General features: G+C 39.3%; 1 protein-coding gene across 2 annotated transcripts in view; it reads left to right on the top strand.

Annotated features, from left to right (window-relative positions):
• Positions 1 to 18,098, top strand: part of SYNE3 (spectrin repeat containing nuclear envelope family member 3) — a 60,398-nt gene extending 42,300 nt beyond the window's left edge. For both annotated transcript variants that reach the window (XM_030451858.1, XM_030451859.1), the window contains exons 13-18: positions 68 to 231; positions 595 to 721; positions 895 to 1,047; positions 1,759 to 1,908; positions 3,244 to 3,285; positions 14,934 to 18,098. In XM_030451858.1, coding sequence (XP_030307718.1) covers positions 68 to 231; positions 595 to 721; positions 895 to 1,047; positions 1,759 to 1,908; positions 3,244 to 3,285; positions 14,934 to 15,131 — 834 coding nt within the window. In that variant the 3' untranslated portion in view covers positions 15,132 to 18,098. The remainder of the gene's footprint in view (positions 1 to 67; positions 232 to 594; positions 722 to 894; positions 1,048 to 1,758; positions 1,909 to 3,243; positions 3,286 to 14,933) is intronic.
• Positions 18,099 to 18,748: the final 650 nt, after the last annotated feature.

Raw genomic sequence — 18,748 nt, 5'->3', positions numbered from 1 at the left:
TCAGTCTGACATAGCCTCTGCTTTACCCAGGATACCTAGAAGTAACTGTAAGGGCTGTACGTTTCAGAGATGGATAGCTGAGTTTCCAGATAAGGAGATCCAGCTGCACCTTGTGGAAGCTCATGGCCAGCTGGTCATGGAGAATTCTTCCCCAGAGGAGACTGCCCATGTCCAAGCAGAGCTGGATCAGCTGAAGAAGTCATGGAGATCACTGAAGGAGATGGCAAGAGGGTAAGTGTTCATGTGCATCTTACTTGTATTCCTTCAAGGGAATTCTCTTTGCTGCTATTTGACCAGACACACTTCATGCTTTATACTCTATGTTACAGTCCAAGGAGCAAGATGAGATTTTATTTTGCCATTTGTAAACTGGAAAAAGTTACTGTCAAGAAAACTGTTTTAGAGAATTCAGAGACTAGATTAATCTATGAAGGTGTTTTTAGCTCACACCTGGAGTAGGCAATATGTCCTTGGGACCTGGCTCACCCTTGTACTGCCAGTCCTTGTCAGGGGTATCCCCCATAGACCCCAAAATGTGAATGTCTCTTCATTCAGTGTTTCACCACACTGATGTCTCTGGTTTTGTGTTTTAAGTCTTCTCAAACAGTGGCAGTTACATGAACCAGTGACTGATAAGAAGAAGAAAATAGATTCTGTGGACAGCAGATGGATGTCTGGACCTGGTTTCCACCTTCTAGATGCAGATCCCAACCATAAGCAGGTGAGAGGAGAACTCTGTATCTGCCTTCATATCAGCTGCACAAGAACAGTCTTATTGGATTAATGTGTTATTATGGGTTACAAAGTTGGAGGTTAAGTTCTTGCAATCAGGCCTCCAGAGGAAATATCTGACAAACAGTAAGGGCTATTTTGTTCTGTCATTTTGTGACCCAGGAGGGGATAGAAGGGCAAAATATGAGCAGCCGCTTGAAGCTCCTACACAGCTTTGAAGAGTGGTTACAAGGCGAAAACACCAAACTGGCCCAAATTCTTGCTGGGACTTCACCTTCCACAGAGGAAATTAAGGAACGCGAGAGCAAACTGGAGGTTAGTTTCCAGGGGATGATGATGGAGACAAAGATTACAATTAGTGCAAGTTCTTGAAGAATTAAAAAACCAAACTAAACAACACCCCCCCACACACACACAAAACGAGCAAACAAAAAACACCTGCACACACTCCCAACAAACCAAGGAAAAAAAAAAACAAACAAGAAACCACCTCAAAACAAACAAATAATCCACGCAAAACAACACACACTGAAAAATCCCCCCAAAATACCCTTCAAACACTACAGTTTCTGCTTTAGGAGGCTCAATTTTAGATGAAGCTTGGGAATTTAGGACAAGTAATTCTCTCCTTTTATAAAAACAGTCTGCCAGAGCCAGAGTAATAGAAGGGAAGGGAGCATCCTGGCATCAAGCAGGACTGGGCGTCTCCAGTATGGTATGGCAAGAGTGTCCATAAAAAGAAACTGATGAAAAATAGTGTCTGATACTTGGTCTCACTCTTTCTGTTGACTATAGCCAGACACAATGGCAATGGATATTGCAGGAAATTAAACAGAAGTATCCAAGGCTTGCCAGGAGTCCTGCAAATCAGTGTATCATTTTAGACCAAAGAAGTGTTCACAAGAATAGAGCACTATTCCAGAGTACCCTGTAGTTTGATTTATTACCAGTGTTTTTTGACTGCTAGATTTAAAAGTGGAGCTTTCTTCAGTTCTGAGTCGCTGCTGACCTTGTATTTGCCTGCAGGAACTGCAGTCTCATGTGCCTCATGGTCAGCAAATCTTTGAGGATCTTCTTCATCTTCATGCTGTTGTTGGAAATTCTGAGGACATGGAGGACCTGCGTTACCGATGGATGCTCTACAAATCCCAACTGAAAGAGTCCATGAGTTCACTGGTAGGCAACAGCAGTCAGTTCACAGCTGGTGATCTCTGCCATTGCTTTTTTAGGTTGCTTCACATTGCTAGTCATAATTTAACTGTGCTGTTGTTAATTAAAATCTCCCATAGTAAGTGCCATCTAAGACAGAACAAACATAGCCATATATTTATAAATATGGACGTGAATATTGTTGTATTAAAATAAGAGTTGAGTGGAGTCTTGCTCCCTTTGTAAGCAATGCTCAGAATACTTCTAAAAAAGGAAGGTTCAGAACCAAATGACAGTTGGCTGTTGTCAAAGATGCACACATCTGTGTGATGTGTGAGATGGTTTGTGTGTATGACTGTTGTGGAAATACACCTAGTTCTGGGCACATGCATTTCTAGCTTTTTGCCCTTCCTCCATACACCATTCTTCATCAAAATTATATTTTTTTTTCACCAGTTCCTTCAGTAAGAATAGATTTGCTGTTTAATACTTGTATCTCTTACTGTGAGATAGAATGATCAGAACAGCCACTGACAGAATGGACTCAGAAAGTAAATGTGCACAGAAGAATCTGTTCCTTTGTGAAACTGTCTTTACAGGCATAGGGTTTTGCAAAGAATAAAAACAAGTTATTTTAATGTGAGAACCACATGATTAAAGTTACCAAGTTGTTATATATAAGACATGCTAAGGATTGCAGAATTTGTTCCCATATATGAGATATTCCAGGGTATGCTAAAGATATTCCCATATTCTTAGTGTAAACATATATAGTTGATATTTTTCTAGCTTAATTAATTACATTATGTATTCAACTTCAAGATACCTTAATCAGAGGATTAGGCTTTACAGGTGTGCATTTGGTAGTTCTATGCAAGTTCTTTGGAAGGTATCTGAACTTGAATACCTAAAATTTGAAGCACTTGAAAATGTTCAGCTTTAGAAAGCCCCTTCTTCAAACCCAAAGATTACTTAGAATCCAAATCCTTTAAAAGGTGTGGAAGGTAAGCATGACCTCTATTTAAAAAGAGCATATTTATAAGAATTGTTTGCCATTGACTGTAGTTGAGTTATGCTTTACAAAACCTTGTGTAATCATAAATGTGGTCAGTAGGTGTCAGTAAAGTCAAAGCTATGGCTTGGAGACTCAGCTGATTCAAATAGTCAAGAATCTGAAAACATTCTGGCTTTCTGCCTAGTGTGTATTAAAAACCTCAGTGATAAAATATCTCCTGCTAATTGAAGTGATCATGAATTTGAAAGTAACATCTCCTTTGAGTTGAATACTTATTTACAGACTTCAGTAGGATCTTAAGTTCATGCTTGACGTTTTGTTTTTTTTTTTCTTTCTTCTCTTTTAAGCAAAGTTCTGGGTTGTTGGAAGAACCAGGCAGATTCAGAAAGGTATGACAATTTCCTATCATCAAGCTAAAAAAGTCTCTGATCTGACATTTTGCAGATAATTATTTTAAATTGAACTTTTCTAAAGATTCTTGAGATTACTATGTTTCTCAAAGAAAAAAGGAGTTTATTTTCTTCAGATTTTAAAAGGAAAAATGTTACAGAGCCTAAATATCTTGCTAAAGTTTTAGGAGTCAAATGCCTAAGATAATTTTGAAAATGTGACTTTTAATTCTTTCGACGCTTCTGAAAAAAATTACTTTGGGTCATTCATTCCACTTTTTCTGTGATACAGAAAAACAGAAAGTCAAGATATTTGTCTAATGCTATTAGACTAAATCCTTATTCTAAGCAGTGGAATGCCTCCTGTTGAGGATTTTCTTTTGGAAGTGATGATAATAGAACAAAAACCATATAGGAGAAGATAAGTTTAAAGGAGACAAAATGCTGTCAGCACATTTTGAGCTGAGCAGTTTTTAACTGAGTCTTTGCTCTCTGTCACAATTTCCTTTCTTTATAGGCACTGTTGGCTTCTGCTTTGTGCAGTCATTTCATTTGCAGAAAATTGTTTTCACAAGAAATACAGTAAGGCTTTATTTGCCCAACACAACACAGACTGGATGAATGACGTGCTACAGGAACATAATCACATAATCATCTTAAGCTAAATCAAACCTTTGATTCCTCCTGTAGCTCCATCCCTTTTGAAGGCACCTATATTGCAAAGGTGCAGTAGAATGCACTTCTTGGGCAGAAATCAAGATTTCTTCATTCAGATGAGGCATTCATCTGGTACTCAATTATGGAGGAGCATCTACAATATTTTTCACCAATGAAATACTGACCAATTTAAGGTAGTTCTCACACATTCCCTGAATAGTTGTGGCCTCACTTCGGCTTTCCTGAAAACCCCCAAAGTGTTTCTGTTCCTGCCTGTCTGGTTCGGGATTAGTTTTTCAGTACTATGACATTTTAATGGTAGATGTAGAGGCAACAAAACATTTAGTAGTGCTGCTTTTCCCTAAAGAAAAGCAGACCCAGGTTTCCAGAAGACTGACCCAGGAATTCTCTGCTTCTTGGTCAAGTTGTTTGTAGGGGAAAACAAAACAAAGCAACATCTTTAGGCATAAGACCATCTTCACTCCAGTGTAATTTTGCTGACTTCAGAGCATTCATTCTGTATTTAAACAGTGTCACTACAATGTGAATCCAAGTGTTGTAAGCAGAGGTGTAGTTTTCATTCAGGCTACAGTTTTTATCAGGTTGGGAGCCTATATTGCCATAAGATTTTTGAGCACCACTTAGGAGAAGCAGAATATAATGTAGATCCCTTTTGGGTGCAGCACTGTTCAGGCTGGAAAACAAGAAAAAACAAATAATCTGTAGAGTTCATCACTTTGCAGTTAATTTTAAAAACTGATTTAACACTTGAAGTGTGGCTGGAAATGAAAGAAAGATTAGGAGAACAATTTTGGTGTGTTTTGAATATCTTTTTAAAACCATGGTGAAGGAAACCAAGTACCCAAGGAGTATGGCTGATCTGAGCAGTGAGTTAATGCAGAAAGCACACAGTTAAGTGCTGCATCACTGTGCTTGCAACATCCAGTGAGTCTGCATGCAATGGAATTCAATTATCTTTGATTTGTCAGCTTCCTTATGCTTTTGGGTTACACAAAATCAGAAGAGGTGGCAGAATTTCAGCTATTTTTGGCCTCATCTCTGCTTTCTGCAATACAGTGTCCCCAGTGACTCTGCTTTTCTCTCCTGTGAGCATTTTGCAGCAGCAGTAGATCAACCTGGAGAAGGGGAAGAGGCAGCTGTGGCTAGTCTCATTCCATCGCCTTCTGGTTTTATTCCATTTCTAGCCTGCATGACCAAATGTTGGGCAGCATAAAGCTTGCTCCATGTATATAAATGTGCTTTTTTTCCTGATCATTCATCCTAGAGGACATGCCCCTAGTCACTGGTGCCCTTAGGAACAGTATGGGCTAATGATTGCAATGTGAGCGAGTTCTTGTTGATTAACAAAAAGCAGTTGCAGGAAATTGCACTGGCTGCATTGAATTTTTAGCAGGTGCCAGTGACAGGGCAATGTAGATGGATATTTCTGCAGGGCACCTAGCACACCCAACAACATAATCAAGTAAATGCTCAATAACAACCATGATAAATGTTACTTTCAAAGGTTGGCTCCTAGCTACCTGAAAATATTCCATGAGCATTCTTAGCATAAATAGGAAGTCAAAGGCTCATTATTTACAGGTCTAGGTAGCACTATTTGATTTATTTTCTTGAGTGTTCAGAGTAATTACACTTCCTCACTAAACAAATGATTCTGGCTTTATTGTTTGTACAAACAAAATAATTAGGATTCATTACATCAGTGGTCAGGTAATTGCTTCCTTTGAGATTCTGCTAAGAGAAATATCCTGTAACACACAGACAGAAGGAATGTGTAATTTAATCTTATTTAGAGACACCATTGATCTGGAGTCAATCAAATTAATGCAGTCATTCAGGAAACTGTGCAAAGCAAGACCTGCCACAGCATGCCAGGAAGAAAACAGTAATGCACTCTGCTCTGCACAAGGGTAGATATGGCAGCAATTCTTCATGGCAGAAAGTCACATCACAGAAATACACAGCATCATGTGTACACCCCTGCATTAGTGCCTCTATTGAAAGTACGTGGCCCATTTGTTTTCCTGAAGTCCTGCTCTGTGTTAGCTACTTGAAAGCTTCTGTACAAGTATATCCTTAGAAAAATGGAAAAGTCTTTAAAATGTAGTATCTTTCACACAGTTTTTCATATCTCTTTTATAGATATAGATAATATGTGTATTTTTTCATCACTGTGTCTGTAAGTCTGTATCTACCGGCTTAGGAATTATGGCCCAAAACCAAGAAGAAGGGCATCTTACCCTTCAAAATCACCAGATAAACTTCTTTTCCATTGGAAGTGATATTGTCTTAGAAAGGAAACTTAGGCAAAAAAACCTCAAAAGCTGAAAAACCCTGTCTGCCTTTTCCTAATTCTGACCCAGTTAAGGATGCTGTGCCAGACAGCATCAACCCTTCCTTCTCCAGCAGGCTAACAAGCTTCATGTTCCAGTGCCTGTGAGACTGCCCACCTGTCTTCTCTCATTTCTGTAGATTTTGTGTTGTTTACCAATCTGCATTACAGTTATCAAAAATTCCAGAAAACAGGGACTCTTTGTCAGTTATCTGGTTCTGCCAATTCTGTGGCTGGCTGATGCTCTCCCTCTACAGCAGTGCTGGTGCAAGATGGAGAAGACATCTTGCTTCCCAAGATACCTGGTTCTCTGGTTCTTACTTTCTGATAATGTGGTATTAGCTAGGTATGTGGTTGGCAGTCGCTGCTTTCTGTGATGGAAAAATGTGTCCCTTAGAAGCCTACCATGTTGCAAAGTATTTGCAGATGTTCACCAAGGAGACACATTAGAATTATTTTCTCAGCAGATATAATTTTACCTCCTAACTGAAAGGCACTGTGAGAGATCTGTTGCCTAGTAGCAGAATGAAACCAATTTCCAGGATATACTTGAAAAATCTTTTTAACACTACTGTAAAATGTTGGGTAGGAAAAAAATTTTGTAATCTATACCTCAAACCATATAGGTGTTAGATTTTTAAAAGTAATCCATCACATTTTAAAATTGTTTAAATAAAATGCAGATATTATTCAAATATGTATAGTGACTGCTGAAGTTTCAGAAAAGTTTAGTCTTGAGAAAAGGCACTGTCAAAGCAGCTGGAAAAGGCACTGTCAAAGCAGCTGGAAACGTATGTTGTTGATGTGATAAACCAGCCCTGTGATATCAGAAGCTGCTTCTACAGGTTCCAGAACATGATATCTTTAGTTCAGTTTTCATTCTTCTATGCACAGTTCAAGTAATTTATTTCAAATTGCTAGGCTGAGTGGATGTTGGAAATTAGGAAAAGTTGTTTTATTTCTCTGGCTTCCTGATTAAATGTGCAACACTGATGCATACTACTAAATTTCAGATTGAGTGGCTGAAAAGTTATCCAGCTACTAGCTGCCAACAACTCCCTTGCTAAAAGCAGTACAGGATTGCTCTGAAATCCAAATAGATTTATTAGGATAAATTGTATTACTTATGAATGCATTTAAAGCTGGTGGAGTATTCCTGTGTTTTTAGTTGGATTCAATTAAACTCAATGAGTAGTTCATCTGCTCACTTATTCCCCTCACAGTATATTGTGGGGGAGAATCAAAGGGGTAAAAGGTGAAAAAACTCATGGGTTGAGATAAAAGCTAATAATTGGGGAAAAAAAAGGAAACAAATGGAAAAAACCAAAAGAAGATAAGTCATGCAGAAAAACTCAAGGGCTTATCATCAGCAAGCTGATGCCCAGCAAGTCCCCAGCCAACAGCATCCCTGGCAAAACTCTCCCACTTACCTAGTTTTTATTGGTGAGCATGTTTTCATAGAATAGGAAATACCTCCTTAGTAAGTTTGGGTCAGCTGTCCTGGCTGTGTCCTCTCCCAGCTTCTTGTGCACCCCTAAGCTGCTTGCTGGTGAGGCAGTGTGAGGAGCAGAAAAGGCCTTGATGGTGTGTAACCACTGCTCAGCAAGAACTAAAACATGGGTGTGTTATCAGCACTATTTTCATCACAAATCCAAAACATAGGCCCATACTCTGAAGAAAATTAACACTATGCCAACCAAATTAATACAACTGCTTTAAAATCCTTTTCCACCTTTTCTGAGCTTTTTGCAAATACTTTGCTTGTAATATTTAAGAAACTGACTGTAACTCAGTGCCTGCTGCTGGATATGAAAATGTGCTTCAAAGTTACCTTACCAAAAGTTTGACTTTCCTTGTAACATGGGACTAAAATATTTTTAGTGATCCATCCTACCACTTTACTAATCTTCCCCAGAGCTTCCGAACTTCTATCACATGTGAAACATGTTCCAGATAAAAAGAAATTAATTTCCACTGCTTATGCACTGAAGATTGGACCAAACTAGAGACTTTCTGCTGGTTTAGCCTGGAGACTTATGGAAATCAGTGCTACTTTAACAGATCAGGCTGTAGCCTTTGTCCTGTGGTACACTTCTCCTAAAAGCACGTCATGTTGTGTATACAGACTGAAGATAACCTTTATACATCCATTTGTGTCACAGTGGCATATGGCATAGTACTTAAAGTCCTTAGTGACTTTTCAGCAGAAATTCTGAAATATCTGCCTATGTGACTGCTGAAACCTCACATTGAAACCGCTCCCTTTAATTGTTTTCTGTTTCTCTTTAAACTAAGCTTTCATCAAAGATTCTAGCTTATCATCCATCCTTGTTGAGGTACTCCAGAATAAACCCCAGGGGAGAAAACAAAACCTATAGTTTGCCTGTATGCTTAGTTATTTTTGTACATACACTTCAGAATTGAAAGGAAATTAAGGTTGCAAAATCAAGCAATATGAAGGGAGAAAATGTCAGCTAAAATTGCTTATGTAACCTCAGTTAACCTCCCTTCAGCACATTCATTCCATCTTATGAGATGGAGAATGATAAGCTTAGGACTCAAAGGAGTCCAGACCATCCTTACTTATTCCTTATTGCTGGTTGCCTAACCAAGGCAGTGATTGCATTTCAGAAAGTACAGTTCTGAACCCGATGGCTCACTGTCCTTTTTCAGAGGCCACATAAGTCTGATTGACAGTATCCAACTCTTATTTCCTGTGGTGGTGGATGGGAATGAACCAGAGGTGTGCCCAACAGCACCCTGGATGCTCAGTTCTATGGCAACAGTAGTATTCAACTCCCCCAGATTATTTCCCTCTTGAAAAAAACAGCTGTGATTTGCAATATGTTGCTTATTTAGAGAGGGATATTCATGGCTCTGAGCTGAGAACTACTGAGGACCCCAGCTTCAAACTATCTCAAATTGAAGTAAAAGTCCAATTTGCTTTGAGAGCAGCCTGTGCTCCACCTGGAACTGATCTCTTCTTGTCAGCAATAGACTGCCAGCTGGCAACAACTGGCAATAAATTGCCAAATTTAGTGGCAACTGCATTTGTACCCAGTGGAATCTCAAATGAGAGAAACCCAGGGCCTTTCAGAGGCAAAATATCACTGGTAAGGCAACTGCTTTACCAGAAAAAGTGATAGTGCCTGATGATGGCAGGCTTCTATTCTGAATAAAAGGCACATATGGTAAGGTGCTGTTAAGGCCTTCTTGACAGCTCTGATTATTCTCAGAGGAATAGTGAAGTCGTAGCCTTCATACCTTTGTAGGTGATCCTTTTTAAGGCCCCTCCTTCCTTTTAAGATGCATTTCCTCTGTTTCTATTGCTATAGTTTAAGCCCATTATGTTGTGATCTGCTCACCATGGAAGGAGGCCTGGATTCATCCTGTCTGAGGGGTTTCCAAAATCATGCATGGTACAGAAAGTGTGGATGAGAGCTGACTCTCCATCTCTTCTGCAAGAAAGAACCAAGTTCAAAGCTAGTACAAGAGGCTGGTTCCTTTTCCAGTTGGTTGACCTGTGGAACTCCTTTCTTAAGTATATTGAGGATTTTAAAGTAATGGAGGTTCAATGGGAAACTGGAAGTCTCTGGAACAAAGATTCACCAAGTGTTAAATAGATGAATGAGCTGCATCAGGCTGAAGAAAATGCCTGAGCTGAAAGCAGTTGGAGACTGAGAATATTAAGGAGGAATTATTTATTCTTGCTTTAGTATCTATGCATCTGCAACAAATACAGGATACTGAAGAATATATTCTGTAGACTATGAGATAGGTGAGTACAGTACTGGCATGAAGCAGCATGGCTGTTGATATCTCTGGATAGTGTCTGTGGGACACGAGGGCACTTTTATCCCTTTATCCATGTGGAGAGCAGGAATTTTTGGACAGCAGTAAATTTCCCTGGATAGTCTCTCAGTGAAATGCTCAAAGGTAAGAGAAATTAACCCAGGCTATGTCTTTTTCCTCTGCTGGATCAACGATTCAGTGATACAGGCATGAATTTTGTCAGGCATTTTGGTGACATAAAAGCTATGGCAAAAACCCACTAATGAGCATGTTATAAGATGCTATATTCCTCTTCTCCCTCAAATAGTTAGATTAACTCCATGTTTTTACATATCTTGGAATGTGGTTAATAGCAAAGCAGGGACTGCACTGATTTTTATTAAAACACTTCAGCAACTTACACAGGAATATTATGTAGCAAGCTCTAAAGTGTTTTTCTGCTGTTTCCCATCCAAGTGATTTTTCATGGTGCACTTGGTAAGGAGTTATTAACTGCAAACAGATTTAAGTGCTGAGGACTCCCCAGATCTAAACCAGTGCTTGTCATTCAAACACCCCAACATGAATCAAATACAAAAGTGAATGTTCACAGCCAGTGCAGTTCATTTGGTAACAAGCATGCATTTAGCATTACACCAAACACAGCCGTCTACCCCTTGACAGTCCTTGCTTGTCCTGGTATTTTAAGGGAGAAAGGGGAGGACATTTATCCTTGATGGTGAACTTTAAAAGTATATTTTCTTTTTAAATGTCAACCTATTCCTTTTCTATGTGTAGTTCAAAAATATCTGACACTTTGGCTCGATACCCAGATATTCCAGCTGTTATTCTAAGATGGTGGAAATTAAAATTCTGTTGACTTCACTGGAGCTTTGTCAGTTTTCCTCAGAGGAAGATTTGATTTCAGAGTATTTTGTTGGGCCTAGATCTGACACGCACACTGCAGGCACTGTGGGTACTGGGCAGCAGCTGTACTGATGCCAGTCGCTGGAGTGACTGGGGAAAGGGAATTCTACTGTGTAACAAGGGTTCTGAATCCTACCTTTGATCTCATACAGAAATGAAGTGTTCAAACAGTTTTTTGCAGAAGTGGAACAGTGTCAGACAGTCCTTTTCTAACCCAGAGTAATGTGCTAAAGGGTTGGAGTGTGCTCCTGGCTCCAAGCAGACTCATAAAGGCTTGATCACTCTGACAGAGCTCATCGGAGCAATGGTTTGCACCTTGTCCTCCTGGATTCCCTGTTGGTGCCAGTCTCAGGTCACAACAGCCTGAAAGCATCTCTATCTCTCAGGTCTAAAAAAATACCCCAACTTAGTCTTAGAGAAATTTAAATGCTGCTTTTTTCACACTCAGAAGGAGTCCGTGCCCCAAAGCTTCCCTGCTTTTCCCAGCTGTGTCATCTCTCCTAGTAAAAGTTACTGTGTCTCCATCAACATTTTCTGTCCCTAAACTATATCACCTCTAGCAGTACTACCACAAAAAAAAAACACAAAACAACCCGCAAACAAAAAAACCCAGAAGACAAAATACCACCAATTGTCCCAGCAAGCACAAAACAACAGAACTAATGTAGGATTCATGTGCACAAGAACACCAGACCTTGGGGCATGTAAGTAATGAATCCATTTGTAAAGGTATCTGCTGAACTCCTTGAGTAAGTAGTCCACAATGCTGATTTTTATTTAGTTGTCTCTATGCATAATCCTACTGCAGTTACTGAAGTTAATGGTAAATCTCCCATGGATTTCAGTGTGTGCATGTTGGGGCTCTCATATATTAAGGATTTATCATTGCAAATTTGTTGAAAGCACCAAACCCTCAGAACTCCTCTGTGCCTCATCTTCAGTCCTGCAGAGACATCATACCATGTTTGTGATAGAAGTCATTCCCATAGCAACACATAGAGTCAGAAATGCAAGATTCTGACCTTGTTGTGTGATCAAACAAAATAGAGAAGCTGGGCAGCAAAGACTAAAGTTCATGAAACACAACTGCTATAAACCCCAGAAGCAGGTGGAAGGGAAGCAGCAGAAAAAGACAAAATATTTCTCCCTCTCTGAAGTTCTACCCGCAAGCAGATGTCCCTCCACAGATTTTTCTTATGCTAGAATCTGCTATGGAAAGCCTGAGTATCTTACCCTCCAGAAGGCTCTGAGGAGAGTAAATGATAGCTTGTTAGTAAGTCCATTTCACATAAAACCTTTCTGGAGAAAGAATTTGCTTCTTTGAAAATCAATAGTATTTTACTGCTCCTGACAGTAGATCTAAAAGCAAGGCACTTAACAAATAAGATTTCAATCTCATTCCATTTCTTAGAGTTGAGTTAACAGTCTGTACTTCACAAAAATGTACTTTACTTAGTTAACAGTCTTGACTGGAAAAGTACTTTAGTGCCCTGTTCTGAGTCAAATACCGGGGCAATAAAGAATTGAGGTAGGAACAACATGAGAAAGAACAGGGTAGGAACAACATGAATGACTAATTGGCTATGTGGTCATCATAGGACATCAAAGATAAAACCATAAAGCATCTGGTCTCTGGGCTATGACAGGACCAGAGATGAGGAACTATCGGAAAAGCTTGGTATTTCCCACCAGTTGATAGGCAGAAGGGGATTATTGGGAAGGCAGGTGTTGCATCTGGTCTACTGGTAAAAAAAAATAGCTTAAATAGCTTTCAAACACAACACTAAAGGATTGACAGCTATAAAGTATAAATTTTAGGTGCTGCTGGGAAGACTAGCAGTCCACATAGCTATCAGTGACAGTTGGGCTTCTAATTAACAGTTTGAGTCTGTGAGGATATTTTTTGAGACTTCAGCCTTAATGAACAATTAGTCACATGAGCAGTTAGTCACAGGATCCTTCTCTTTAACAACATCAGCATTAAATCTTATTTCATCTTACTGGGAGAAGAAAGAGAGTGGTTTGAATTGTCCCAAGGCAGAAGTAACTCTAATCTGCTCTTCCACCATCAGAACTACACTTGTTAATACAAACAAACTTAGTTTTGCTTCTGGAACCTGGAAAGACTTTTTTCTTTATAAATGGGACACTATAATAAATGTATTAGTCTACTGCTGCATTTAATGGATGCAATGGAGAATTAACAATGAGAAATGGTTGATGAAAACAGAAGCTGTCAGTGACAGTATGTTGGTTTATATTGATGGCCCCAAGAAGTAGCTTTTTCATGGCATTACAGAGCCAAGCCCAGAAAGCTCTGGCCAAGAGTTGCAGCTGCTGCTTTTCCATGTAACACTTCTAGCACTGGCCATAAACACAGAAATCTTACAAGTTTTGTTCAGTCCATAAACTGATGAACCCTAGGGGAGATGAAGGATTTCATGTCTGGGCTACAGAACTAGAGAAGGGAGAGTCCCATTAGTACAGCTGCTTACACCTTTTAGTACTTTTGCTAGTGTTTGAGAACAGATCACAGTAGGAGCAGATGACTCCTGTGATGCAGCCAATATTTGGAGGGTAGAAGCTGCACCCAGAGAAGTTGCTCAGTGGTGCTTGAAGTAAGAGTCCTTCTTTCTCCCTGATGTTTACTGATTGCTCACTAACTACTGAAAGTTTTATTTGCCAAAGACCTAAGTTTTCATTGGCCTCAGCAAACAAGTTACAGCTCGGATACTGTGGGCCAGGAATGACAGAGCAAGCATCTGTCTTGCTCTGCTGCCTCTGCATCTGCCTGACACAATAGAGAAATCTCAGTTATTTGATATCATGGAAGAGAACCAATGAAAACAAAGGAAGGATCTCACAACACAGCTGTCTCATGATCTGTAGCTGCAGCTATATATTTGCCTTCATAATTCTGTAAGCATTTATACAGAGCTGCAAATGACTGAAAAATTTAGAAAACAGTGGGAGAGACCCTTAAAAATCAGAAAATTATAATTACTTTATAATCGTTCTGTGCCTTATCTTCTCTGCTGATGTTTCCCCCAGACTACTCATGTGGTGCTCTAGTGGGGCAAAGGCATTGCCCATTGAGTCAAGCATCCAGTAGAGGCCAGAAGCACTGATTTTGCTGCAGTACTGACATTGCCTGTGGCTTGAACAAAACAAATTAACTTCACCTCATGGAAAAAGGGGGTCCCACTTCAGTGAGTGTTTTGCACTGATGTTTGTGATGTAGTTTGGTACTTAATGCCGTAGCACAATTACGCATTATTTTTGTTTTGAGTATAAATCCACTTTTGATTAAATGAATTAATTATTGAGCTCTCTTTCTCAGGACTCCCTTAAAGGTAGTTGACTTGATCTTTTATTTTGTGAAATACACATCGTTTGTCTCATGGATGGGAGATATCCAAGAATCTTGCCAGTGGAAATCTCACTTCTAAATTCATAGAATCATAGAATCATTGAATTGGCTGGGTTAGAAGGGACCTCAGAGATCATCAAGTCCAACTCTTGAACCACCGTTGCAGTTGCTAGACTATGGCACTGAGTGCCACATCCAGTCTCTTTTTAAATATCTCCAGGGACGGAGAATCCACCACTTCCCTGGGCAGCCCATTCCAATGCCAATTAATCTTTCCTGAATTAATCTTTCCAATTAATTAATCTTTCCTGAATTCAGTAGCCCCAGAAATCTTTTCTCCTGATTTTACTAATTCTGATTAGAACCGTGCTAGAAGAAATGAGTTTGCAGCAGTCAGTTCTTCAGGAGAGTGAAATACTGTCCTAAAAGAAATCATTTCAGTACGATTCAGTCAGCTGCAGCACACAAAGCATCTAGCTTCTGCCCCACTATCTGGAGGTTTGTTGTAATTAAAATGCATTTCCCCTGGTCAGTATTTTTCTAAGTTGTTCTTTGATTTGTGTCTTTCAGAAACGCTCTGGGCGTGTGTGCTCCTTCCTGCATCGAGTGTGCTGGGCAGCACTGCCTTTGCAGCTACTCCTCTTGCTCCTCCTGCTCCTCGCTGTCCTCATGCCCCTGGCTGAAGAGAGCCATAGCTGCACACTGTCCAACAACTTTGCTCGGTCCTTCAAGTTGATGCTGAGATATGAGGGCCCACCTCCAACCTAACTTCTTAGCATGAGGTGACTCAGAAATAAAGACTCTTTGTTTTTAACAATTGCAAGTATTACAGATTTTATGGCTTCTAACAAGATCATCATATCAACCAGATAGGTCAAATAAATGCAACATAAGATTAGTCCACTTTAATCATGTATTAGAGCAAAATTAATATTTTTTACAATATTTTCTTATATTTATAATGTGTATATAGAGATGATGTATGTGTATGTATGTACATATATATATATATATAAATGCATATCTGTGATCAAACTCACATCTGCCAATCACTCATCCACTATTTAAGGATAATCCTCCAATATTTCTGTTTCTACCATCTTTCAGCAAGGAATACTGAATGCTGGTTTTGTTTTGGGGTATAGTAGGTGATTTCTAAAATCAGATTCTTGTTTACAACTGAAGTCAGAACACGTAGGTGATGATATGGGCATGCACCAAAGTGCAAACCAGAGAGCAAATAGAGTAGAATCATTTTTGAATACAGTCAGTGATATTCTGCCCAAAGAAAATTGAGATGATTCTATTTGAAAGCTTGAGCTTTTATTTTTTTTTCTTCCTTACTTTTTTTCAGTATCTGAATGCAGGAATTGCAGAAAGTAATTGAAAATTTTCTACTGTAGTCTACTGTATGACTTCAGTAGGAGTGGGCCTCCTTTTGTTCTCATTTTTTACCAGTTTTCTTTTGCAATTACTGTGTTCTCCAGCCCACTTGAATCAGGAGAAGTAGAAAGCAGTAGGAAGAAAGCTGGGGGAAAAAAGAGTATATACATTTTTTTAGCATCACTTTAGAAGAAGAACTTTTAAATTCAGGTCATAATTGTCTGAACCTTGTTTCAGTGATCTTGTCTAGAAAAAGCAGCAGTAGTAGTGGGGTTTTTTGTTTCTGGGATTTTGTGGCTTTTTTTTGTGGAGCTTTTTACTTTATAAATACAGATTTGGTTATGGATCATCAAGCCTGAACAATGGGATGTAGCCTGGCTAAGTCTCAAAAAAGCAAAAGTTGGGGGTACTTTGGTAATACCACCCTGGAAACAAGATTCTTTCCTAGGATATTTCTATATTAATGGTTTGTTGAACTGATGTGAACTGATTGTATCAAAAACAGTCAAGCCTTGATTTTTCTATACTCTAAATTCTAAGATAATCACATCTTATTTACCTAACCTTCTGCCTGATTGATCAAATGGTGTACATTTTAACATGGCTTTTTAATGTACAACCAATTCATACTTTATTGTGATGAAACCATTCTTAGTGGTGTTTTATCTAATGGACTTCTGAGCAAAAAGGTAATTTCTAAAGTTCTGGGGCATTTCTGAGAGCTATCCCTTATTGTCCCCTGCTTTTAGCCACAGTAATAATCATGAAAAAAACAAAAAAATCAACAGAAGAAACAGTGACTTTTCCCATCTGGGCTGTGAAGCAGGAGGAACTTGCCCTCTGGGTATCAGTGTGGTGTATTCAGTGTTGTTTTCTTAAAAGGTTCCAAAATAATACTAAATCTGTTGTGCAGAATAACTATTTAGTAGCTGAGAGACTGAAGGAAAAAGCCATACTTCTTTAATAAAACCATGAAAGTTTTGCTGTAAACGCAAACTTGGGTAGAATAGGGATGTGTAGCAACCGGGAGCTCTTTATGGTCACAGAGCTATGGAGAATATGCATATATGAGAGAGAACAAAGGTATCCAATAATTTATAAAGCATAAAAAATGAAGTCATGATGAGCAGAGAGGCTCTAAGGAGAAAAAAAATCTCTGAATCTTTTTTAATTTCTTCTCCCAGCTGCAGAATTGCTACTCTGCATATTAAACAACTTTTCTTTAGTAAGGTTTAAAATGGGGCAAGTAGCAGGGACTGTACCAGTGTACTGAAGAGACCCTTCCACCACCAGGACTCTGTCACTGTTTGTGGTAATGCTTCTGACTACATTGGGTTTGCTAGAGTTGACAAAAATTGTCAAACTTCTGCTATAAGCAAAAAGAAGGGTGGCAATTAGAGAATAGGGAGAAAAGATGTTGAAGATATTTTGGTGGAGCACAAGGTGAATGTGAGTGTGAGGAGGAGCTGAACTGTAGCAGCTTAAAACCTGACTGTCAGGAGATAGCAGAGAAACTCTAGAAAGCAGGCAGAGGGGGGCTGAAAGAAGGGTGAAGAGAGAAGATGTATGCTAGGTAATAACACATTCACATTTAATGAGAAGTGAAGGAAGGTAAGGCCTGCAATTACTTTTGTGAACGAGCCAGATGGAGAAGAGCTATAATTCATGAGGGAATAGGACACATTAATTCCTTCTTTGCAATCGTTCTTTTTGGCAGGGGAAGATGATCCTCCCTCTCTCCCCTGATTAGCTGTTCAAGAGCCCTGCACGTTCCTCCAGTGCTTCTCTAAAAATTGCTACCAGCCCTGAGGGAAGAACCCTGTGGCTGTGCAGCAAGGAGCAGCTCATCATCACACACATCTCCATGTCACATTCAATGCTCCAGTAGAAAAGACACGGGGGGAGACTGGGGGGAGAGAGGCAGTAACAAAGCCTGCTGTATGTGGTAGCATAGATTTGTACTTGTGTGTGTGCTTTTCTGTGCTATAGCTACACTGCAGTTAGAAAAGTTTTGCTAACTTCTTACTAAGTTTCGCTGAGCCAGTCCAGATGGTGAAAGTAAAATGCCAAAGAGAAAGTAAAAATAATGAGGAATAACATAGCTGCAAGAGAAAATCAGTAGAGAGATAGATTTTTTTTCTACAAAGCACAAAATCTCACATCAGATTTCTTTCTGCCCAGCCTTTCTGGTCTGGATGATTTTTATGAGTTCACAAATGCACATTTGACACCACAAGAGTAAGCAACTGGGGAGGAAAAAATTCTACATAGAGGACCATAGCAGAACAACTGCGTCGTCACCTTGATTTTTCAGTGTTGTGGCAGGTTTAAAACCACCACTAAATTAGAAACACACTTATAAATCCTGTCTGTAATCTTGGATTTTTTTGCTTTGAGTCTTAGCAAATCCATTCTCATTAATTTAAGTAATCTAAAGATCCGACATAAGTGATGAGTCTTTTTTTCTTCGGAATGGGAACTATCCAAAGCACAAGAGTTTGGTGTTCATCTCACTCAAAGCAATTTCACTCTTCCATAATGTCATTAACCTCACCTGTCCAATGCAGGTGTGAGATTTTTCTAAGAATTAAAAAAAGAAATCATAGAAGTAAGAGTGAAATGTAAATCCAAACTTCACTTTCTTTTTTATTCTCTTGGTGTTTTTCTGAAAAGTTTGTAATACTGATCCCTGAGCGTGTGATAATATTAATTAAGTCAGTAGCTGAAATGAAAACAAACTGCTCAGTTCAACTTCCAGGAAACTGAGCTAAGCTCAGGTTCCTCAAAACACAAGTTAAATCATGCCATTTCCAAATCAGTCCTTAAAATCTTTAGCGCTGTACTTCATGCCTGGATCTTTGCTCACACAAGGGGTTACACCTTCACTTTTGTGCCTATAAAATCTCCAGCTCGTGCATCTCTGACACCCATACATAACTAAGATGTGTTATAGCTCAGCTTTGGCCACTGCCTCAAGACATCCCTTGCCGAAACCCTAAGAT

Source organism: Calypte anna, chromosome 5A (genome assembly GCF_003957555.1).
Source record: "Calypte anna isolate BGI_N300 chromosome 5A, bCalAnn1_v1.p, whole genome shotgun sequence".
Classification (NCBI taxonomy): domain Eukaryota; kingdom Metazoa; phylum Chordata; class Aves; order Apodiformes; family Trochilidae; genus Calypte; species Calypte anna.
Note: the sequence above shows the minus strand (reverse complement) of the source record. Positions and strands in the feature narration are given on the sequence as shown.